The sequence below is a fragment of the Thamnophis sirtalis genome, unplaced genomic scaffold, assembly GCF_051295495.1.
Source record: "Thamnophis sirtalis isolate CommonGarterSnake01/CBP01778 unplaced genomic scaffold, rThaSir2_p1.2 scaffold_4, whole genome shotgun sequence".
Taxonomy (NCBI): Eukaryota; Metazoa; Chordata; class Lepidosauria; order Squamata; family Natricidae; genus Thamnophis; species Thamnophis sirtalis.
This window is the reverse complement of record NW_028261384.1, coordinates 113844205-113870285: the sequence shown is the minus strand read 5'-3', so window position 1 is coordinate 113870285 and position 26081 is coordinate 113844205. Positions and strand designations below refer to the sequence as shown.

General features: G+C 36.0%; 2 protein-coding genes across 2 annotated transcripts; both read right to left on the bottom strand.

Annotated features, from left to right (window-relative positions):
- Positions 1–480: 480 nt before the first annotated feature.
- On the bottom strand, positions 481–5014 carry LOC148046269 (vomeronasal type-2 receptor 26-like). The gene is made up of 3 exons (XM_087714646.1): positions 4800–5014; positions 3256–3547; positions 481–1410 (listed from the first exon to the last, which is right to left on the bottom strand). Exons 1-3 carry the CDS (start codon positions 5012–5014, stop codon positions 481–483), a joined length of 1437 nt encoding a protein of 478 aa, XP_087570772.1.
- Positions 5015–7252: 2238 nt separating this feature from the next.
- On the bottom strand, positions 7253–25118 carry LOC106555872 (vomeronasal type-2 receptor 26-like). Its single transcript, XM_087714645.1, has 7 exons — positions 25058–25118; positions 23231–23414; positions 20818–21109; positions 11700–12560; positions 11021–11248; positions 9425–9551; positions 7253–8154 (listed from the first exon to the last, which is right to left on the bottom strand). The coding sequence occupies exons 1-7, from the start codon at positions 25116–25118 to the stop codon at positions 7253–7255; spliced, it is 2655 nt and encodes an 884-aa protein (XP_087570771.1).
- Between the last annotated feature and the right edge of the window lie 963 nt (positions 25119–26081).

Here is a 26081-nt window from a genome sequence, read left to right as displayed (position 1 = left end):
TATATGTAATACTAACAAGTGGTAATATTCATTTTACATGCATTGATATTACCATTAATACATGTACAATTAAATATGTTTTGCCTTTGAATTTTATGTGTATTAATGACAGCAAGAATTGTACAATAATGGAAAATTGAAAATAAAGGAAAAATGAAAAGATGAAAGTGTTATAAAAATATTGGAACATGCTGAGATGGACAGATTAACACTTAAAATAAAATAAAAGGAAGAAACAGAATACTTTTTGATATGGGACTTGTTTTACCAATGGTTAATTAACAGAATCAAAGATTAGAAACTAAAAAAATCCAAAAACTAAATTCTAGAGTCAAACATATGCTTATTATAATCGTATTCATAGTTGTCCTAAATATGGAAAAGTGTCCAGCACAAATCAGTGTACAATACTGCATTTATATAGTATGCTCAATAATAATTAAAAGGAATTCTGATATAATCTGAGCTTTTGTTACATTGCTAAGAGATAGGAAAACTGCTGAAATTCAGACCTAGTTTGCCATCATATGAGAATGTTGGTGCCATTACCTGCCAGAGGCCTTGATTAGGTATCATCTCTCCTTCTCTCTCTGCCATAACTTTGTGTTTATGTTTAAAAGAGGACAGAGCGTGTAAAGCATTAGCTATAGCATAGAGAGCATTATAACTGCTGTAACTGTGACCAGTCATTTTCATTTCAAAAAGAGATCCAGGAAGGCTCTTCAGATCCTCTGTTCCACTGCAAATATTGTCAGGCACATCACTCATTGCCATATTAGGAAAGACACAGTTGAAAGCTTCTTGCCAGAATAGACTGATAAACCCATCTTCTTTTGCACTGAAGGGCTTTTTTTCCTGAATAAATGATTTGAATTCTGGTATATCAGCAGATTGCATTGACAAGGAGAGGGCACCATGGATTATATCTGTATCCCAATGGAGTTGAAAAGCTGATGAAGTGAATTCCATCTGGGCTGTCATTATCCACACAATACCTTTGGGTTTACTTCTCACTGATTCCAGATTTGGAATATACTGAAACCATCTCAAGAACATCATAGAGAAAGATTCTCCATAAATTACTATTGCATTAGCTGTACTACCCATGATACTATCATATACTTTTACCCCCTGCTGAATCATACCTTCAAGTTTAGTAATATCACTAAATTTTGGGATTCTTTCAATAAAAGAAAAACAAATCCCCTTTTTTGAAAGAAATGGAATCATAGTTTGTGCCATTTTTTCTCCATGATCATTGTCCATGATGAGAAACCCTATCCAGGTCCATTTGAAATGCAGCAGCAGTGAGACAATTCCTGCATATTGAAGAGATTCTGGGGGAACCATCTGGTAGAAAGAAAGGCCGGGAGTTTTATCATTCATGAGGGGAGAGAATCCATAAATCAGCTACAGAGAAGTGGGTAAAAAATAATGGACACAAGTATATAATATTTTCAATTATTTTCACAATCTGCATAAATTAACAAACCTATTTTTTGCTATTTGTAAACAAATATTCAATAAACAAATAATATTTGTTTATTGAATATATAATCACTTTCCAGTTGGGGTTATGTTGGGCTTCATTCATATAAAATAGCTTTCAACATTATTTCTTGAAATTATGTTTGTGGTTTTACTAAATTTGTTATATACTCCATTTCTACATAAATCCTACAGGTTATTTCAACCATTCCTTTAAACTGAGTGTTGAATCACTGAAGTTCTTTAATGTATAAAATCCGGTTGGAGTGATTTGAAGAGATTCCAAATGTGGGTTTTCTGTGTGTTTGGGGGGATTAGGAGGGGTGGGGTGTATTCCTTAAATTTCCTGACTTTGTTGCATTTTAGATATTTTATAGATTAGAACACATGAATAAGTAATTGTCCACTATATATAATTTACTTTTTTGTAAAAGTATCTATCTTCCAGGGAAAACATTATCTGCTGACCATCCCCTAACCCTGCTATTTGACGCAGATTACCTATTGCATTATTATTGTGCTTCTTTTCTGACAATTAAAAATTCAAAACACAAAAGGTAAAAGTAATTCCAGTGGTGTAATCTCCTGTCCATACCCTGTAGAGAAACCTCATGAAGAGATTTCAGCCCTTTTTGGAAGATAATAAATGTCACAAGTGGAATAAAATAATTCTTCATAAAAAAAGCTTAAATCTTAACTCTCTTCTTAATTATAATATGAACACATATAACATTAAAAATACAGTACAGTTCAGATCATGGAACAGTGAAGCTGCAAAGGAATTAGACAAAAAAAAAACCCAACACCCTTACAAATGTCTGTTCCATGAAAAGATATTGGAATGGTTTTAAAAATATTCTTATAGGACAGTTTTTCAACTTCATGAATAAGTCTCAGGTTTGAATAAAAAGTTGAAATTATGCTGAACTTGAACAAACCCAAGATGTCCATTCCTCTAATTCCTTTCCCAGACTTTTTGTTGGTGTGTGTGTGATAGTGGTGGGTAGGTAGGAAGGACTCCAAATAATATTCAAAAGCCCAATTCTTCCCCAAACTCAGTTTATAGCTATACATATTTTCCAATAGTATAAGAGATGCAACATATCTCTTATTCATGTTGCAAATTTAAAATTATACTACCAATCAGTAAATCTTGAACTTTGAATTGAAGCTGACAGATTTACATTGTCATACTAAGTAATATTAGCTCTTTATTTTATAGTTAGTCAGAAACCTGACACCTTAATTAAAGCAGACTCACAAAATATGGGGCTGAATCTGAATTCAACAGGGCTATATATTATTTATTTATCAGACTCCCAATCAATAGATTTGCTCTGAGAAGATGGTAATTATGAAAGACTTAAACACAGAATACAATTGTCAAATGCAATACATTATCTTTGATGCACCAATTTCTTCTTTAATTAATTAGAAGTAAAATGAAATAGTTTTACTATAACACATACGATATATAAACAAAAACAAAAGTTATCCAGTACCTGAAAATACATAACACCATTCTTTGGATGTCTTCAAACTTATAAATTCCACTTACATAGTGCATTGTAAATGGATGGAGGATTGAAATTAAACTGTGATATTTACAAGAATGTGACTCCTGGAATTGCAGGGATAAATCCCCTTTTCCATCCCAGGACTTTGTAGTGCAGTGTAGGACTGAAATGTAATACAATAATCAAAATAATTTAAAAAAAAATAAAAATTGTATTAACTTAGCATACCAGATAGATAAATAAATCTTACCTGTGGTTTCTTGTAAGTATCTAAAATAGTTGCCACATGAAGAGAAATTTGCGCATCCAGTCCTCCAATAACAGCTACTACGTCATTCTGGATGTTACATACATAGTTGGGGACCAATTCCTCCATTGATGATAGAAGTTGTAAGGTGGCCTGGTAGGTTTTCTGGGCATTATCATAACTATCATAGATGCAGACACCTAAGGTGAGGTTGGGTAAGATCTGTGGGCTTTTATTGACCTCCTTCACTGCAAACGCCATAGCCAGAATGTGCTGGTAATTCTTAGGAATTAAGCTACAATGAGAGTTGCATTCCATATCAGAAGGCCATTCTGCATTGAACAGCTTTTTTGTTTTAATCAAGAATTCAGCAGGCTGACTGAATCATTTCTCTGACATTGTAAAATCATAGCCACCTGCATATACTGTTAACATGCATGGAGATGATTTACATTATTGCAAAAAACTTGCATTCTATATTTGGATTTTTTAAAGAATTAAAATATGCTTATGTCAAATTTTCCACCATGCACATTAGGAAAGAAATATATAAATGTTAGGTACTTCAAGAGGCTTTTCTTCTAAGTTATGATATCCAATTCCAAATTATATTGAGGTTTTACATTGAAAATAACCTTAGAATTTTTGTAGTGTTTTTATATACATTTGTCTAAATAATTTTTACTTACAAATATTTGCAAATTTTCCCAACGTACATAATTTTGAAAATAATATGTACATTCTCATTCATGTTTATCTTAGTGTTCAGAAAATACAGATATCCCTAATACAAATGTCTGGATTATTCTTGGTTTACAAAATGATAGAAATGAGATTGTATATGGTGAGTTCATTTATTTTGTAAAATAATACGGTAGCTTTGTATTTCTGTAGAATTGAAAGCAATTTTAAAAAGTGTGACTTAGATAAAAGCTACACAAATAAAATAGTGGAGATTTCTAACATTTGAAGGATGAAACAGATTAATTTATTTATTATTGTTTGAAACGGGGAAGTTACAATGTTTCAATGTTACATTGTAATAAAGGAATTATCACAAAATCTGCAAAATAAAAGCATAACAGACCAAGCATAATCAAGACCATGCATAAAGAGTAAGGAAGGTTGTCAAGGATGAAACTGGTTTAATGAAGAGATTTGGCAGGCAAAAAAGACAACAACAACACTGAAAGGAAGATAGTGAAAGCAAAATAGAAAGAAGCTAGTCTTCAAACCAGTTTCTCCATTCTGGGTTCCCTGCAGGAATGGGTCCAATTCTCAGGGTTTCTCAGTTGGTTAGATATTTCAAAAAATTATGACAGTCAAAGGTACCGTATATGTTGGAGTGGGTGTGGGGAATTTCCTGAATTTGAGGAATGCTGCTTTAAAATTCTGAATATCTACCATAATGTATTCTTCCTCAGATGATCCTTCCTCAGCATCTTACTATCACCCAAGCAAAGTATTGTATTGAGATGATATCACTCATTTTTCTGAGACAAGTGTGCCAAAATGATTAAAAATGAAGCAATTATCCAATTTCTTACACAAACTCTCCTGGCAATACTGGGGAAGGGGTTTCAGTGAAAAGGACTTCTTTTGGTAGGATGCCAGTTTGAGAAGCTATGCCACCAACAATGATATCTCCTGGTTGTTGGTATTTATGATATGAAGAATATGGATGGGTGATGCTGCACCTACGAGATTTGCAGACTATCTGAGGAAGCAGCACTAGCAGCAATATGAGTAAACTGAAATCCATGCTCCGATATCAAATATCTCTCTCACGTCTACAGCATTTCTGCGATTAACAGTATCTGGTCTTGAATGGTGGGTGCTAAAGTCTGAATCTTGGACTTTGGAAATGGTATGGGAAAATAAGACTCTTCATCAGTCTTCATTATAAGGTTCACTGAAATCCACAGGGATTTGGAAAATAAGCAGAATTAAAAACAGTCATTAAGATGAATAATGCCAAACTAAAATTTGATTCCTTTGGGAACTGCTGGAGAAGCAATGTTTTCCTGAGTTGAACTTTTTTTTTTCTGAAATAGAAAATGACATTTGGGCTTATATTTGTAATGATGAAACTTTCGGTGAATGAAATCCCATAATTTGGGATCAGCTTTACGGTGACAATGAGGGAACTGATCATGCAAATGATGGTTTAGATTATCATGGAGTAGCCATTCTCGAAACATATAGTGTGGTCAGAAATGAACATAACATGAATAAAAGCTAAAAATCTCACAGACATGACATTAACTGGGTGAAATGGACTATCATAGTGCAACAATTTTTGAAACCAAGATACCTCAAATGAGCTAATGTATAGAATGTGTCCAAATTCTGTGCCCATTAATCCCAAGGGAATGAAATTTGGGGATGCTGTGGTTAATACATTGCTACTGACTGCTGCTGAGTTGTTGCTACAGTTATGAGATTTTTATTTTAAATGCTCCATGACAGTTTCTCAGCCAGTCTTGCAATCCTTCACTCCTTCCTCCACCCAACAACAACCACTTATCTGTCTGCTGGTAAAAAAGGGGAAAGCAAGGATGGGGGAAGGGGGAAGGGGGAAGGAAATAAGTAAGTTTTAAAGAAAGGAGTGTGAAAGAAAGTGAAGAAAGAAAAAATGAAGGAAAGAAAAAAGGGAGGGAGGAAGGAAATGGCAATCACTCCAGTATCTTTGCCATGAAAACCAAAAAGCAAAAAGGCCTGGAGATATGTTGTCCATGGGGTCGTGATGGGTCAGACACAACTTCACAACTAACAACAATAATCACATTAGGAGAAACAATCTAATATTTTATATGTACTTGTTGAAGTCTGTAATGGTTCTGCTGGTGTAGATATAGGCAAAGTAATATGTGTGAGTCTTACTTCCTTGATCTTGCCTACCTGCACATTTGGGACCAAAATAACCTCCATCACCTTTGTTTATTTTCTAGGGAGATGTGTTTTCTTCCAAACACAGCATCAGACAGCAAACCTCTTTTGCTGCAAGCCAGTTTGTTGAACTGGTTAGCTTGTACAAAATGTTTCTCTCAGGCACAGGAAGAAGGAATTGGCAATCCACTTCCCCAAAAGGCTGCTAAGAATACTGTAGGGGACCATCATCAAATGTAAAAATGGATTTAAAAGAGGTTAAAGAGGGTTTTCCTCTGTTGTTGTTGTTGTTGTTGTGTTGTATCACTGACTGCTAGTCAAGGGTTCGCAGGCAGCTGTGATCTGATTCCTCACACATTGGTAGCTTTTTTCTCATTTTTCCCTAAGTTGTATAGAATAATAATAAAGCAGTCTTTAAAAAATAAGTCTAATAATTTGAACATTCTATAGGCATTTATACTTATTGACTTACCTTCTTTCATCAAACAGCCTGTTTCAGTTTAGCCTGATTAGAAGAAAAATAAATAAATCTGTCTCTGCCTCTCAGCAATTTGCCTTGTTGCATCAAATAGCAAGTTTCACTTAGCATTTCAGCAAGCTCTCCCAATGATCAGCTGTTTCCAGCTGCAGGGATTACTGTAGCCTATTGCCGTCTTTGCAAGCCCCATTTTTCCCATTTGCTACAAGGTGGTAAATTGCTAGGAGGCAGAGGCCAAATGGTAGGGAATGGTGGGTGGGCGGGGCTACATTCGGTATATAAGATGCACCCAAATTTTCACCTTCTTTTAGTGGGGGAAAATGTGCGTCTGATAGTCCAAGAAATATGGTAAATTGAAATGACAATATGCTTTAAGAAAAGGGTACAAATATGACAATATGCTTTAAGAAAAGGGTAAGAAAAAATAAAATTGAACAAGCATAGTTTGCAGGATAATTATCTGTTACTTTAAAAAATGATTCAGTTTTTTAAATTACAAATGAGAGGTTTTGGAGAATAGAGGAAATTTATATAAATCGGAAGCTAAAAGAGACATTTTTGTAAATAATAAACAGTGTCTACAAAGAAATCTAGATTTAAAATGTTGAGAAAGAAGATAGACACTTATTTTTATCAGTCTTTTCTTCTTATTAGCTGTTCCCTATTATTCAGTTCAGCCCTGAACACAATGATATAACATTTTGGGGAAAAGATGCAACCTAGAAGCCCAGCACCAGATGCTAAAATGGAAAAAATCTCTACAGCCACTATGTATTTCCCCTTGGAACTCAGGTATGCTGGGATAAAGGACAACCAAACACTGCAGAAGACCAACATGCTGAAGGTGATGAACTTGGCTTCATTGAAACTGTCAGGTAATTTCCTGGCAAGAAAAGCTGTTGTGAAGCTGATAAGAGCCAGGAAACCCATATAGCCAAGGACACAATAAAACATGGTCACAGAACCTTCATTACATTGCAGTACAATTTCTTCAGTCACTGAGACCATATCAACATCTTGGAATGGGGGTGCCATTGACAGCCACAAAATACAGATACTTGCTTGGACGAGGGAGCAGGAAACAACAATGGAATTAGTTAATCTTTTCCCCACCCATTTTCTCATGCTAGATCCTGGCTTGGTGGCCATGAAAGCAAGAACCACTGTGATGGTTTTGGCTAAAATAGAAGAAACGGCCACTGAGAAAACCATTCCAAAAGTTGTTTGTCGGAGAAGACAGGTCACTTTTCCAGGCTGGCCAATGAATAGTAGCACTGAAAGGAAGCAGAGCAGGAGGGAAATGAGGAGAGTGTAGGTCAAGTCCCGGTTGTTAGCTTTGACTATGGGAGTGTTGTGATTCCTCATAAACACACTTAGCACAAGAACTGTGGCCAAAGAAAAAGAAAGTGCAAAAGAGGCTAAACTGATCCCTAAAGGTTCTTCATAAGACAAGAAACTAATTATTTTGGGTATACAGAAGTCCCTTTTCTTGTTGGGATAGGTTTTCTCTTTGCATTTGGAACATTCACTTCTGTCTGAAAGAAAAAGATATGAATGTTAATTTATCATGCAAATCATAAATTCATCAGTATGGTATTATTGTAATTCTAATAGAAACTTAAACTTTTAAGATTTTGATATGGAAAGCCTCAGAAATCACAGGAGCCACCTTCATTTAGCTGATGTAAAAATAGATTTTATTATGAATTAATAAATAGTAGATTTTCTGTAAGTAAATAAATAAGAGAGAAAATATGAAACCAAAGGCTTGCTAAATTTATAATAATATTGTAATTTCTATTATGTCCCTTTGCTTTATAAAAGTAAAAATATTTTATTTTAAAACAATTTTAGCCTCTATATTCTGACTATTTAATGACCATTAAAATTAATATTTTTAATTTTTCCTTTTGAGTTGCCTCAATAAACAATGCTGTCTTATTCTTTGATGGTTTCAATATGAATCTTCTTTATTCCTCTTCATTTGGATGCATGTAATTGTGGAATGGGTTCGTTTAAGATATAAAGGTAAAGGTAAAGATTCCCCTCGCACATATGTGCTAGTCAATCCCAAATCTAGGGGGCAGTAGTAATCTCCGTTTCAAAGCTGAAGAGCCAGCGCTGTCCAAAAACATCTCTGTAGTCATGCGTAAATGCCAAAGGCACACAGAACACTGTTACTTTCCCACTAAAGGTGGTTCATATTTTTCTACTTGCATTTTTACATGCTTTAGAACTGCTAGGTTGGCAGAAGCTGGGACAAGTAATGGGAGCTCACTCCATTATGTTCCATTATAGGGATTTGAACTGCCGACTTTTCTGATCAACAAGCTCAGCATCTTAGCCACTGAGCCACTGCGTCTCTCAATTTAAGGTATATGGTGAATTACATCTATTAGTTTACTTCATAAAATTTGTAAAATCTATACATATATATCATATTTAGATAGCACCAGAAAAAGAACTTAGACTTATATACAGCTTTACAGTGCTTTATAGCACTCTCTTAGCATTTTACAGAGTCCCAACAATCTGGACCCTCATTTTACCGACCTTGGAAGGATGGAAGGCTTGAGCAAGTCAGGATCAAAGGAATTGAATTCCAAGTAAAGAGAGCAGAGTTAGTAGGATACAGTACTTCATTCTAACCACTGAGCCACTATGGCTCATATGAACCATTACTCAGATGAAAGTAGAAACAATAACAACAACAGAGAAAAAAACCTCTTTAACCTCCTTTAAATCCATTTTAACTTTTAATGATGGTCCCCTACAGTATTCATATAAATGAAGAACTCAGATTACCAATCTCAGTTGAAACTCTCCCTTCTGGACAAGGGATGCAGTCATAGCAGCAAAATGGCTTCCCTTCCTTCACTTTTTTGCTAAAACCAGGAAAACAACTCTGACTGCATGCAGAAATAGGTTGCACCTAGAAATAATAAAAAAGGGGAAATAATGTTCTGGAATAGGAGTTTGAAACTGCTTGTCCAGTGGGCCCATTAGAAATTCTGAGAACAAATTGTGGGTATTTTCAGAGCAAGTATAGAATGTTTAAAGTTATGCAGTCAATTAAACATCTGATGATAAAGTAGTAAAGGCAGATCAGGATAGCTTACTTGACATGCTAAAAGCTTACAAGTAGTCAAATTAGTTCATCTCTCAGCCATATTATTATAACATGTGTTGTGTCATAAACTAATTGTGTCCTCTTTCAGTAATTAAAAGAGCCTGGATAATATTACTCAATTTCATATAATGGATTTGGATGAGATTATTGAAATAGCAACAAATTTCAATGAGTTTTGTTGAAGTATTTCCTGTTTCATGTGGGTAATAATGCTCAATTTGACATTTAAAAAAAAATTCCTTTAAGTCGACTTTATGCAATGCATCAAAGTAGGCCAATGGAAGTGATCTCTTATATTTAGGGATTGTAATCTTTCCAAGCCATCTTGCTGGTTTTAAAACATAGCTCTGACATCTCAAAAAGGGGGGAAAGTTTGGTTAAGAGATTTCTATCTCTTTTAATTCATATATTCCATGCTTAGGAACTTATTTACCTTTGCCTATTCCATTAAAACAATGAACTGACCATAGTAGTATAGTTAATTCTGCATTAGCAATCAGCATTTACTTCTAGATGGAAAATTATTCAATAGTACATGAATTTCTAAATTTCTAAGATAATACATTGTGCATGATTGGTCTATAGGGAGAAAATAAATGAGGATTTCATTTCAAACATCTAAAGACATAATGAATTAATGGAAAGCATCTAGATAATGGAAAACCTGGATAGAATTGACGAGATTCTCAGAAACAGGGAGATGAGAAATTTGAAGAAGAAAAAGCTGTACATGAATTGGTCTATGTATGTGGTAGAAGCAAATACAAAAGCAAAAAGAGAAATAAATAGAAAAATAAAGTGAATGGTGTAGGTGAGGACTATAATGAGATACTCAGAATTTTGTTTTCTCTTAAGTTATGCCTTTAATTTCTTTTGTTTATTAATTGTCAATCTTTTTGTTGTGCTTTTACATGAATGAAATAATCTGAATGCTATATTCTGTAAGTATAGAAGCTGTAGAATTAAACCAAAATTAAGTAACCTTGTCTGATTTTTCTATTGACGGAGATTTGGTTGCGACAAGATCCAATATAGGAGAATTCATTTTAATATGGAATTATTAATTAAAATGCAGCCAACCGCAAGTTGTAAGAAAAGTTCACTTACCCAGATTGCTTAACTTTCCTAATATTTACCAAATACAATGAAGTCAAATTTTTGAATAGAGAAAAATATAATTCAAACTGTGAATTCAATAATATTTATAACATTTTCTTTCACATAAATGAAATCAATAAGTCATTCAACCAATAAATAAAATTCAGATTTACCTGATTAAACCATTTGTGCCATGAAATGTTTTCATCATTGATGTTTAACATTTCATCTGGAGGATGTAAGTGATCTATATTTCCAATTTTCAGTCGAATAAATGATTGGTTTGGGAAAACAATCCAGTTCGTAACGTCAAATCCACCTCTTACAACCCCATTCTGATCAAATGAAACAAGTTTTCCAGCACTGTTGTTAAAAGATACAGTTCTCAGAAAGTTATGGAACTAAATCAAAAGAAAAATGCAAGAGTATTGGAAGGGTTAAATTATTCCTCTCCATTGTGGTAATTTTCAGAAGAGGCAAATGGATATGTAGATGCATTCTATGTATATTACTTCTCTTTTTAATAGAATTAAAAGAAGAGTTAAGAGTATAATTTATAGGATTGTTGGAAGAAAATTAGAAAATGTATGATAGGAGAGATGGAAGGTAATGGATTTCAGTAACCTCTTAATTTTGCTAACCATTCTTTTATCATTTGAATGCTATTTAATATAAAATCAACTAGATCCAATAAATTAAAATCTGCATGCTGTTCAGAGTTAAACAGTTACACATACAGATATAGATCCATGTGAGATTTGTGAGGGACAGGAATTGAGGAAATGGAGATCAGCCTTGCCATCATGCAAACACCGTTGCTCCTGAACCAAATAAGATCTTTGGGTCCATTACCTGCCAGAAGTCTTTTTTATGGATCTTCCCTCCCATCCTGTCTGTCAGACCTCTTCTTTTATGTTTTGAGGAGGACATGGCATGTAAAGCATGAGCTAAAGAATGAATAGCATTATAGATGCTGTAGCTGTGACCAGTCATTCTCATTTCAAAAAAAGGCCCAGCAATGGTCTCAAGATTCTCTTCCCCATTACAAATTTTCTCAGGCACATCATCCAGAACTGCGTCAGGCATATCACAGGCAAAAACATTTTGCCAGAACAGATAGATAAATCCATCTTCCTTGGCAACGAAGGGATTTTTTTTCTTAACAAATGATTTAAACTCTGGTAGATCAACAGATTGCATTGTGAAAGAAAGAGCACCATTGATTATATCTGTTGTCCAATCGCGTTGAAATGCTGATGAAGCAAACTCAATCTGAGCATTCAGTATCCATACAATTCCTTTAGGTTTACTTGTCACATCTGTGATATTTGGTAGATATGTGAACCATCTCAATGTCCCCATGGTGGTAGATTCTCCAAAGACAATTATCACATTCGTTTTATTGTCCATCATAAGCTCATATACTTTTGCTCCCTGAATAATCATACCTTCCAATCCACTTACATCACTATATTTTGGGAGTTTTTCAATAAAAGAACAACATATTCCTTTTTTGAAAAAAAGTGGGACCACATTTCGTATAATTTCTTCTGCATGCTCACTATCCACTGCAAGGAGACCAATCCAGGTCCAGTTGAAATGCAGGAGTAGTGATGCCATCCCTGCATGTTGAAGGGCTTCTGGTGGAACCATCTGGTAAAAAGAAAGGCCTGGAGTTTTATCATTCATCAGTGGAGCAGAGCCATAAATGAGCTGATGAGACATGGAAGAGAAAATAATAGTCAAAACTGTACAGCTTTTTCAGATTGTCCTAACAAGCTACATAATGTAGATGATAATAATAACAATTACATCAGTCATATAAGGCAATCTTCCACACTACTAATACAAATAATGTTTGCAGATCCTCTACATTACATATTACTATTTCTATGTGAAATCAAGGAGATTGCCTTAGATTTAATAATTGCTTAAAATTAAATACTGGGCATTCAGTCAAAACTGGGCATAGCTAGTCTAGTGAAGAGAAGGAACAGGGGTGACATGATAGCAGTATTCCAAAATTTGAGGATCTGTCACAGAGAGGAAAGAGATTTTCCAAAGGCCAGACAAGGAACAACAGAAGGAAACTGATCAAGGAGAAATTCAACCTAGAAATAAGGAGACATTTTCTGACAGTGAGAACAATTAATTAATGGAACAGCTTGCTTCAGAAGTTGTGGGTGCTTCATCACTGGAGGCTTTCAAGAAGAGACTGGACAGCAACTTTTCAGAAATCATATTGGTTCTCCTGCTTGAGGAGGGAATTGGACTAGAGACCTTCATGGTCCATTCCAACTCTGTTATTCTGTTATATGAATGTTTGGGTAATTCAAGATGATGCATTGAATCAAGTGCCATGACATGGATATCATCTGGAACTTCAAGGGGTTTCTAGGTTCCTAATGGCTCAAGCATTATTCCCAATGTCTTTCCATACAGTATTTAGAATATACAGGAAATACTTTTTGGTGCCACTTAGTTTGATAGAATTTGTTTAAGGGAAATAAATGTAGATTTACCCTGTAACATTTTTTCCAGACAAAAATAGTACATGTGCTTTCAAAGCAGGCACCTTTCTAAATAAATAAATAAATTTGATCCTTTTGCGTGGATGGTCAGCACATCTTTAAATGTACACCCTTTTATTTCTTATCTTTATTTCTCAGTCTATTGTTTGGTCTTTAGTTTGCCCTGTTGACTCTTTCCAATCTGTAGATGCATTGCTCCCCATTTTCTGTGATTCCCTCTCAAAGAAAAATGTGTTCTTTCTGTTATTTGTCCTGCCTTCTCATGGCCCAAGTGAGCCTTCATTATTCTCTGTGTGGCTCAAAACCTCTTTTCTTTACTACCTCTTTGGTAGTGGGAGCACGTCTGGGCATGTGCAGAGCCTTGTGCTGCCACCCCTACAAGTTCGCCTGAAAGGGTACGAACCGGCAAAATACCACCTCTGAATACCAGCTTTGAACTTATGGGCTTGCTATAATTGCCAATAACACAGGGTCCTTCTTTACATATTATATAAACAATGGAGCATACAATTCCCAAATATGGTAACACTAGAATAAAAAAATAACTGTTTCAGGACATTACAGAGAAGACCTGCCATTTGTTAATTGTATCAAAATATAGCATACACATATGTATGTGGAGGATGGAGCTTGAGTGGTGATGTTTGATCCACATTCACTACTTGTCAACTTTATACCTTCAACAGATACAGATTGGGATCAGCTTCCAAACGTTTTTTAAATCTATTCACAAGAAGCAGGTAAAGAATTATTTCAGAACCGCCTTTCCATACTCAATGTCAGGTAATGATTAGAGGATGGCAGTTTGTTCAAAGTTTAATAAGAATTTACTTTTTAAAACAGTCTTATTTATCTAGGTTCTCAGTTTGAGAAGATTTTCTGCTGTGCTATTCTTTCCTAATCTGTACTATTTCTGTCTTAAAATGGGAAAATAGTTCCCAAAATATTTTGCCATGTAACCATTTAGGATACTTGATTAAAAATTGCAATCTTATTGTTTTTTAAAAGATCTATTTATCCTTGTCATTTCCCTCCATTGTGTTGGAAAATAAAACAAATATAGCTGTGTCTATACCAAATCTTTAATTGAACTGAATCTCAACTTGAATCTTGGTGAATTTGCATTTCTGCTAATTAATTTAGACTCATGATGTCTAATGAAAAATACATAAAACAACCAATATTATATAGGCAAGATATATTATATACATGTTATTTATATACACATATGTTATTTATATATACATAGTTATACAAGCTGCCCCTAAACACCACATTTTTCTTCTTGCTTTGTTACAGAGCCCCTGATTACGATCTGGTACATGCAAACAAACTACTGTATTTCACTGAAAGTAAGACCGTGTCTTACTTTCTTTTGACTTTTGAAATAAGCACTTGGCCTTATTTTTCGGGATGTCTTATTACTTTTGAGGTACAGGAGGCAGCAAACTTGGTCACCTCATAACTGCAACAGTGCTGCAATATTTTGGGAGGGCTTATTTTTTGGGGAGGGCTTATTTTTTGGGGAGGGCTACTTTTAGCGCATTGTGCTCAAAAGCCCAATTGGGCTTATTATACGGGGAGGTCTTATTTTCAGGAAACAGTGTAACTTTACTACTAACGTGGGCAACCTCTTGCCCACATCCTGTTATCTTTCTTGGTGACCTCAATCCACCTTTTATTAATTGGATCCTAAATGAATGTACAACAGAAACAATACATACAACCATGCCATTACTGCTAATCTGGGATTGGATCAACTAGTAACAAACAACACTAGATGCAACAACTGCCTAGATCTCATTTTCTGCAATAGTTTACATTCAATCTATGGTCTACAAATAAATAAACCCTTTTCCAACAGTGACCACAGCATGATTGACCTTTGTCTCAATTTATGTCCTTACAAAAATGATAATAATGATAGAATCCCAAAGTATAACTTTAGAAAAGCCAACTATAATCTCATAACTGAGGACCTCTTGTCCATTGACTGGCAAACTCTGTTCACTGTCTGCAACACTGCCGAAGACCATTATAATATTTTTTGCACAAAATCAAAAGAATCATCAAACAATACGTACCTCTAATAACCACCAAAACCAGGAACAACAAGTTGCCAATAACAATAAGGAAGCTTCAGTAAAAAAAACACTCTGGCACAAAAAGAAAACTGGCTATGTAGCTAACTTTAAAAATCTTATGCCGACAGATAAAGGCAGAATGCATCAATTATCATAGCAAACAGAAGGAAAACCTACTATGCACAAAATCCACCTGGGCCTTCTATAATTTTATAAACAACAAACTTAAAGACTCAAGATCCATCCCACCACTAAAAGGGCCAAACAGGAAAGACTGTAATGGTGAAACCATTACAGCCAACCTCTTCAACACATTCTTTGGTTTAGTCTTTGTAAATATCAACGGCTCATGCCCCACATTTCCCAGTTGTACCACAACCAATTACAACAATCTACTTCATATTGATTTTATAGAAGATGCTGTTGAAAAGGCACTACGCAACCTAAAACTATATCTATCTTTTGGCCCTGATGGATTATGTGCCTACTTCTTAAAAAACCTCTCAACCACCATTGCATAATCTATGAAGTATCCTTCAAAACCAGCTCCTTGCCAAACTTATGGTACTAGCCATAGTCATCCCTGGGTGACCCCAGCCTAGTTGAAAATTGCAGACCAATCTCATTACATTGTGTCACCTGCAAAGTCATGGAATCAATCATAAACCAACCCATTACCCTCTACTTTGAGACAACAACCTACCCTCTAACAAGCAGTTTGGCTTCAGAAAAAATCTATCCTGCAATCTGCAACTCTTACACTGCAAAAACATATGGACCTCACAACTCGACTAGGGTAAAGCAATAGATGCAATTTACATAGACTTCTGTACAGCTTTTGATTCAGTAGTACATGACAAACTAATTTTAAAACTAAAATCTTATGGCATATTTGGTTCCCTGCATAAATAGATAGATGTGTTCCTATCAAACAAGCAACAAGTAGTCAAAATAAGAAACATCTTATCAAACCCTGTACTTGTTAACAGCCGTGTCCCCCAAGGTAGCGTTTTAGGACCCACTCTTTACATAAATGACCTTTGTGATCATATTATAAGCAACTCTTCACTGATGATGTAAAACTATTCAATATCACTCACAATGCTGCTACCCTACAAAAAGACCGTGACTATGTGTCAGAATAGTCAAAAAATTGACAACTCCAAATCTCATCCAACAAATGCTCTGTCTTACACATTGGCAGAAAAAATCAGAATACAAAATACAAGCTGAGTGGATATGACATCATAGATGACCCCCACACTGTTAAGGACCTTGGAGTACTCATCTCAAATGATCTAAGTGCCAGAGCTCACTATAACAGCATTGCCAAAAAGGCATTAAGAATTGTTAACCAAATCTTGCGTAGCTTCTTTTCTGGTAATATTGAACTGCAAACTAGGGCAAACAAAACTTTTGCTAGACCAATTCTTGAATACAGTTCATCTGTCTGGAACCTGCACTGTATATCAGACATAAATACAATCGAACAAGTCCAGAGATATTTCATGAGAAGAGTCCTCCACTCCTCTGCTCGCAACAGAATACCTCATGCCACCAGTTTTGGGGCTTAGACAATTTAGAACTACACCGTCTTTGATCCAACCTAAGCATAGTACATAAAATTATCTGCTACAATGTCCTATCTATCAATGAATACTTCAGCTTCAACTACAAAAACACATGAGCTCACAAAAATGCAAACTTATGGTAAACCACTCCAAACTTGATTGCAGAAAATACGACTTCAGTAAAAGAGTTATCAGTGCCTGGAATGCACTACCTGATACTGTGGTTTCTTCCCCAACCCCCAAAACTTTAACCTTAGACTGCCTACTGTTGACCTCACCCCATTCCTAAAAGGTCTTTATGGCAGGTGCATAAGTGCACCATCATGCCTACCATCCCTCTCCTTATATTCCCTTGTATTTGTATTCATTTCATGTATTCCTAATCATCTCTATACTTATATCTGTTATCTAATTCATACTTGATGAAATAAATAAATAAAAATAAATAGAGTATGTATATCATATTTTTACAGCTTATATAATGGATAAGATACATTAGCAATGTAGATTTTTGAGATATAAATGAAATAAAAAGACATTTAATTTAATGCATTTGAATTCAAATAGAACAGACCAAACAGTTATGTTGTGTGTGTGTTTTTGAGTGAGTTTTTGAATGCTGGTGACTGCCTAGACCAATCCCTGCAATTTTCTTGGCAAGTTTTATTTTGGAAGTAGGTTGCCATAGCCTCCTCCCTAGGCAATGGAAAAGAGTGATTGAAAGAGAATGGCTACATCAAAGACACACATCTGACTTTATACCCAAGGCGATAGTAGAAATCAGTCTCCTGGTTTCTAGCCCAGTGTCTTGCCTTGACTGCTGCACTACAGCAACCATAAACAAGATGTAAATGTAATGAGAATTTGGAATGGGAAACAAGTGAAATCCAGTGCACCTTAACTGAGGGAGATATTTTATGCTTCCAATGATATCATAATTGATCTTTTAATTTGTGTAATTCCTTTAAAAAGATTCCTGGGAACAGCCCATTGGTTTTGGCTAAATGAGTAATACATACTCTGCAGATGGCTAATGGTAACCAGCTTTTCCCTGATTGAAAAGGGGTACAGATGTTAAACTATTCACAGATTATCATTAATACTTCTACCAACTACACTGCCTTGAATACTAAGGGGCAGAAGAAGGTCTATGACTTTTCTTAAATTATAAACTTGATTCATGGTGGAAAAATATTTCCATTTGGGACAAATGAATTTATTGATTCAAAATAACTTTGTCATCTGCATGCTGTTAGGCTTCTCTAGATTCATTTTCAATTTATTTACCACAATCCAGACCTCAAGCGAATCCAAGTAGAACCAAAACATTTCTGATGATCTGTTTATTATGAAAATTAGGACCAGGGGTAATATGATGGCAGTGTTCCAAAATCTAATGAGCTGCCACAAAGAAGAAGGGGTCAATCTATTCCCCAAAGCACTTGAAAGCAGGACAAAAAGCAATGGATGGAAACTAATTAAGCAGAGAACCAACCTAGAACTAAAGAGTAATTTCCTGACAGAACAATTAATTAATGGAATGACTTGCCTTTAGAAATTGTGAGTGCTCCAAAAGTGGAATTTTTAAAGAAGATATTGGATAAATCATTTTCTGAAATGGTATCGTTTCCTGCTTGAGTAGGGGGTTGGACTAGAAGACCTCCAAGGTTCCTTCCAACTTTGTTATTCTGGAACCTACATTGAGACACTTCCCTTGTAGTACTTGATGATCATACCCAGTGGCTTCATAAATAGCATAGAGCACAAGAATGATTCTTACAACCCTTTATATCTAATCATATGGAATAGAACAAGAATCTCCCAATAGTACTTTCTGAAATGCATCCTTGAGATAGGAACAATATCATGAAAGAACCATGCAATCTATCTTGCATTCTCAAAGGCATTCCAAAAAGAAACTCTAGTTGGTGATACTAATCACCATTGAGATATCCACAAGCCTAAGCTAGGACAATTGTCCATCTTCTACTTCCTTCAGAGATTACTTTAAGTGTCCCAAAGCTGTCTCTATGCTATTGTCAAGTCTGAATCTGAACTGAAATATATTTAAACAATTACCTTCTGAAGCACTTATAGTTGTGTGTAAAGATAATATTAGGTGTAGGCTTATTTAGAAGTATTTTACTCTTACATTGATTTCTTATGGATCTCATTGAAACTAAAGGACTGAGTTTATAAAATTAAGCAATAGTTAGTGTGAGTAAAATTGCTGTGCTCACAAAACATGCTTTATTCTTTGACAAAGTGAAAAAATTAGTGGACCAGAGGAATGCTGTCGATATAGTTTACTTGGACTTCAGTAAGGCATTTGATAAGGTACACTATAACCTACTACTAGATAAAGTAGAAGAATGTGGGTTAGACAGCATCACCGCCAGATGGATTCATAACTGGTTGACCAACCGCACTCAACGTGTAGTCCTCAATGGAACTGCATCTATATGGAGAGAAGTATGCAGTGGAGTTCCCCAAGGCTCTGTTTTAGGCCCAGTACTCTTCAATATCTTCATCAATGATTTGGATGAAGGCATAAATGGGGAATTCATCAAATTTGCAGATGACATCAAGCTGGCAATAATAGCCAACACTCCAGAAGATAGGCTTAAGATACAGAAGGATCTTGACAAACTTGAACATTGGGCACTATCTAATAAAATGAAATTCAATGGTGAAAAGCATAACGTTCTACCTTTAGGCAAGAAAAATGAAATGCACAGGTACAGTACAAATGGTGCCTTGCTCAATAGTAGTAACTTTGTGAGGGATCTTGGAGTCCTAGCGGACAACCATTTAAATATGAGCCAGCAGTGTGCAGCAGCTGCCAAAACAGTTCTAGGCTGCATAAACAGAGGGATAGAATCAAGATCATGTAAAGTGTTAATACCACTTTATAATGACTTGGTAAGGCCACACTTGGATTACTTCATCCAGTTTTGGTCACTAGGATGTAGAAAAGATGTTGAGACTCTGGAAAGAGTGCAGAGAAGAGCAAAAAAGATGATTAGGGGACTGGAGACTAAAACATATGAAGAACGGTTGCAGGAACTGGGTATGTCTAGTCTGATGAAAAGAAGGACTAGAGGAGACATGATAGCAGTGTTCCAATATCTCAGGGGTTGCCACAAAGAAGAAGGAGTCAAACTATTGTCCAAGGAACCTGAGGGTAGAACAAGAAGGAATGGATGGAAACTAATCAAGGAGAGAGGCAACTTAGAACTGAGGATAAATTTCCTGACAGTTAGAACAATTAATCAGTGGAACAGCTTGCCTCCAGAAGTTGTGAATGCCCCAACACTGGAAGTCTTTAAGAAGACCCTAACCCTAACCCTAACCCTAACCCTTAGCCATTTGTCTGAAATGGTATAAGCTTTCATGTCTAGGCAGGGAGTTGGACTAGAAGACTTCCAAGGTCCTTTCCAACTCTGCTATTGTATTGTATTGTATTCTATAGTTCTGTTCATTGATTTACAATAAGTAGAGCAGTCTTGTATGGAAATTAAATGCAACAAAAATTAACGTGATGCAGTAATTAAAACTCTAGTTCAACATTTCTTAAATTCCTTACAAGTACATATGCCATGTAGTCAGTGGACATAACTGCAGGTAAATATATGATGGATTCAATTCAATGGGACTACTTATGATACTATGACTGTTGGAAATACAGAAATACTCAATTATAGTTTGGAGTTCAATACAACATTCAGAATAATCAAGAAATTGAAAACATTATTAAATTGGCATATAGATAAAAGTATCTTACCTGTGGAATCTTATAGATATCCAACATAGTCGCCACATAAAGTGAGATATGGGCATCCAGTCCCCCGACAACAGCTATTGCACTGTTGTGAGGGTTACATATGTAGTTGGGGATCAACCCCTCCATGGATGATAGAAGTAGCATGGTGGTATGATATGTGCTCTTAGCATTATCATAGCTGTCATAGATGCGGAAGCCCAAGGTGAGATTGGGTAAGATCTGTGGGTTTTCATTGATCTCCTTCACAGCGAATTCCAAAGCCAGGATGTGCTGGTAATTCTTAGGAATTAAGCTACAATGAGATTTGTGCTGCATATGAGAGTGCTATTCCATATTGAACTATTACTGGTTTCTAGGCAGGAATTATTGAGGTAGAAAAATTGAGCAGGCTAGTTCCACTATTTGTCTGATATTGTAAACTAGTAGCCGCAAGCTTATACTGTTAAGATGCAGTGAAGTGGTTTTCATATCAGTGTAAACCTTGCAGCATTTTGACTTTGAAGTCCAAATATGTACAGTATGAAATAACAGAACCTCTCCCATCTAAATTAGTAATGGACAAATATTAATTTGGGGTTCTCTGAGATTTTCATATGTAAGGTTTGGTCACCCATTATCATTTTACAAAGAAATTGGGTTTTTTTTAAAAAAAACACATGCACACATTCTCTGAATGTTTGTGAAAATACACATGTTAAATATATTTGTCAAAAACGGTCATTTTGCAATTTTATTTGTAATTTTGCCCTGTGTGCATAATTTTGTAAAGAATTTGGAATTCACTTTTGCATTGATGTTCACATTCCAGTTATACAGATATCCATTATTTAAATGTCTATACTATATAGATTCTTTTTTAAATCTAACATATCACTAAAACTTTGAGAGATATGGAGTTATGCCTAATATATTTATTTAAAAAAAGCTGAGTATTGCTAAGCAAAATAACTATTCAAATTTATGATACAGCAATTCTCCATTTCTGGTAATAGGTCTTTTTAAATATGGCAACTCAAAATTAATACTGTGATCCAGCATAGTTCAACATACTTAACATGAACGCACATAGTTGTGCACTCAAGCATGTAATATTGAAAACCTTCATGAAACCTGATTGCCAAGTAATTTATATTTCGGTATTGAAATATTGAAAAAATGCACAGTTCAGGATAACAAACATCAACTTATCTTTTTAAATATCAAAAATGTAAGCAATGAATGTGCTCATATAGAAAGTATTTTTTTCAAAATATTTTAAATCAGAAGAAACTGAACAACATTGAAAGTATGGTAAGAAGTTCCTGAAGGAAAAAAAATGAGACAGAGAAAAATAGAGAAATCTGAAAAGAGCTCAAAATTCAACAATAGTTGCATTTGGAGGGATAGATACTCAAACTGCTGTTTTATATATCCACAAAGATCCATCGGATGTGTGTGATTTTATTATGAAAGAGGATTAAATTTCTAAATTATCACTTAATATTTTCAAAAAGGAAAACAGTGATAAAGCACAATATTTGGAAAATAATTCTAATTCGTAATAAAAATTACAGAACAACCTTTCCCAGACAGGTACTTAAGTGATGAATTTCGACTCTGGGTTTCAACTCACCAAATAGTAGAGTGTTGAAGGAAGGAAATGGTAGAAGTTGAAGTACACATGAGTGCATTCCATTAAAAAGGGGCTACTATAAATTCACTTCCTGGAAATACTCATGTCATTATAGAAAAACCTTGCAATGATCTATGTGAGCGTGTCCTTTGAGGAGTGATAAAGCAATGTCCCTATTTGGCTGGATCTTAGCACTATTTGTGTTAATTTTACACACCAAGGCAAGTTTAAAGACAGTGTTACATCAAAGTAATAAAATTTACAATCTTTTATTAAAGGGTATACAGGATATGAGAAATGGGTTTATTTATCCTCCATGGTATAAGTGTAAATTCAATTTCATTATTTTTTTAAATTAAAAATGAGGAAAATTTTATGTAACTAGAAGACAAATGTGAGTTGACAAAATCCAAAGCATGAAACGGAGAGAAACTGTCATGATGAGATAATTGGTAGGAGAAAGCATTGAAAAGAGAAACATAGAACAGTAAAACAGTTTTAAACTAGTCCTCAATCTGGGAATTTTCAAGCTGCATAAACTGCATTTCCTAACATTCCCCAATCAGAATGTGAATTCTGGAAATGATACTTTGGGTGGCCTTTAGTTTGGGGAATACTGCTTTCAATATTGGAATATATATTATCCTATTGTCTTTCTTTTTTCTTTGTATTCAGAAAGAAGAAGCATCTCCTTAATGATGCTCAAGCTTGTCAGTATTATTGTATATGGCAGTACTACATTTGATTATTCCAGAGATCAAAAACCAGGAAGTATTAGCAAGCAGTGATTTAATTCCTTACACAAAGCTGCCGGGCAATGCTGGTGGGGGGAAATTAGTGAAGGTAATTTCCTGGCTGAAGATGCTAGCTTGAAAAACAATGCCACCAATCATAAGGTCTCCTAGCTGATGGTACTTGTGATATGGTGAGTGTGGATTACTGATGCTGCATCTGTCAGTCTTGCACACCACATGAGGAAGCAATGCTAGTAGTAGGACCAATAAAATTGCCATTCTCAGGACAAGGCATTAGTCAAGAATCCTGTATTTTTTTCCTCCTAAGGCATAGCTATTAACATTCCTGTGATTTACTCTGTTTCACTTCAAAGATTTTCATATGCTAGAAAAATCTGAACCTTAGACTATCCTGTATAGATACAGTTGATCTTACAGTTGATCTTACCTGACCATACTCCCCCCCTCTCCCCCTCTAAATGATATTATTATTTGTATATATACATATATATATCTCCATATATTGCAAAGGTAAAGAAGCAATTATTTCACAATTAGAAGTTTTGTAATAAGGCAGTGAAATCCACAGGGATTTGAAAAAAGAAGAGAATTAAATGTAGTTATTTAGATTCCCAAATAGAAAGATAATTATTAAGCCTTGACTTGATTCCCTATGGAATTGCTAGAGAAGCTGCATTTCTTACAGTTCAGCAAGTGTTTTCTTTTCTACTCAGACAGGAAAGGCTATTTTGGCATAATTCAAAATGGACATTTTTGTTGCCAATTGAGGGACCACAAATAAGCATTTGTGAGACGGTTGAGGGCCACATCATGAAAGTTGGTAGACAGAGGGTTGGGATTGGGGTTTGTGTTGATGTGTTTCCCTTCATTTGGAGAAGGGGTTTAGGAATGTTTACATCAAAGTGCCGGCCGATCTTGTTTTGGGTTATTTTAAAATTATTATGTTTTCTTATAATTGGCTTTGTCCTGCTTTCTGAATTGTGAAGATATGTATTGCAAGACAACAGTCATTTAAATGTAAAAAGCAAACAAATGAAACTGAAATATATTATTCTTGGCCATAATAGGAATGAAACTCTGAGTTGGGAGGTTAGCTAGTCCAATTTTAGGAGAGTGAGTTGTCATTCTCTTCTGTAACTATTACTTTAAAATCCCAGTGTGCTATCAGCTGTGATCTTCCTTAGGGTTCCTCTTTTAAATATTAACAAAATTTGAGCATGCATAATTAAGACATAAGCAAATTTAAGAAAGTGCTGCTACTACACAGACATTCTTATATGAACATTTTTGATAAAGGATAATATTTATTTACATGAATCTATTCTTCTTTATTCATGTCATAAATAAAGAGCCGAGGTGGCGCAGTGGTTAGGGTGCAGTACTGCAGGTCACTTCAGCTGACTGTTATCTGCAGTTCAGCGGTTCTAATCTCACCGGCTCAAGGTTGACTCAGCCTTCCATCCTTCCGAGGTGGGTGAAATGAGGACCCAGACTGTGGGGGTGATATGCTGACTCTGTAAACCGCTTAGAGAGGGCTGAAAGCCCTATGAAGCGGTATATAAGTCTAACTGCTATTGCTAACTGCTATGTCATATCATCATGCATAATTTGGGTAGAAGGACAGCCTACTATCCCTGAATTTGAAGTTGAGATGGACAAAAGATCTCCAGCAATCACATATTTTCCATTTCCTCTACCAATGGGTTAGAACAAAGCGTAATTAAGCTTTGCAAAGTATCCAAATATTTCCTTCATTGAAAGTGTCAGATAGTTTTCTGACTGAGAAAGATAAAGTATTGCTCTGACATTTGGGATTGAAAGAAAAATTCCCAAACATGCAGTAGAATTACTTGAAGAAGCATGAAAGATCAACCAAAAAGCATGTTAATGCCATTTTGACTGGGGGCAGAACCCAGATCAGTTGTGGCCGCCATTTCGATACCCCAATCGGGCAATTACTTCGATGGCTGACAGCAACGGACAAGGTCTTGTGGCAGGCACTGTCAGATGCACTTCTGAAATCGATCAGGGCCGCCTCACGATAGGGCAAACGGTGCCCTCTCCTCCCTCATGTTCGCCACCTCAAGTCCTCTCAGGAAGAAAAGCACCCAGTAAGACCTCCTCCTCCTCATCATCTCTTAAGGGGTCCAAGGCCAAGAAGTCATCAAAGTCGAGGTCCAAAATCTCCCATAGGGAGCCTACACAGCAGCGCGCTGATGCCTTGCCTGCCTCAGCAGGCTGGCCTAGCCCACTGCCATCTCTACAGCTGGAGATCAGCCAGGGGCTTTTCAGTCCGATGCTCCCTATAGATACCTCTGGGCTCTGGGGTAGTGCAATACCCAGGCCGCAACAAGGCCAGCAGAGGCCACCTTTACCCCAACTGCGGCAGGCCTGCTGTCTGAGGAACAATGGATCACACTGCCAACAGCCTATCCAGTGCCTGCCATCCCACCAATGGCTTAGGCATCCAAGACTTCCTCGCAGAGGCCATCAGGCAGGGTATCGCGGCAGGCCTCCAAGAGAGATCCCAGGGGGTGCAGTCAGGGGGCACTTGGGCTACGCTGGGTGACAGGGTCTCACAAGTGGGGGCACCTACAGTCACTCACTCACCTGCCTCCTGCAGACCTTCTCCGCAGCCCTTCCCCCATATCTGAAGAAGGAGAGATTAGAGACGTCGAGCTCTCAGGTGAAGACGTGCTGGGTCCTTGTTCAAGCCGCTGTTAACTAAGGCCAAGGCATCCTCTGATGTCAAGGTTCCGCCCTTCATCACTGCTGCCCTGGCTCAACTGCCATTGGCCAAGGTATTGTTTACAGAGCAGAAAATTGAAACTGATACCTGTGCCTTAGCTATTCATCGACATGGTGCAGAGGCAGTGGGCAGCTCTCGACAAATCCCT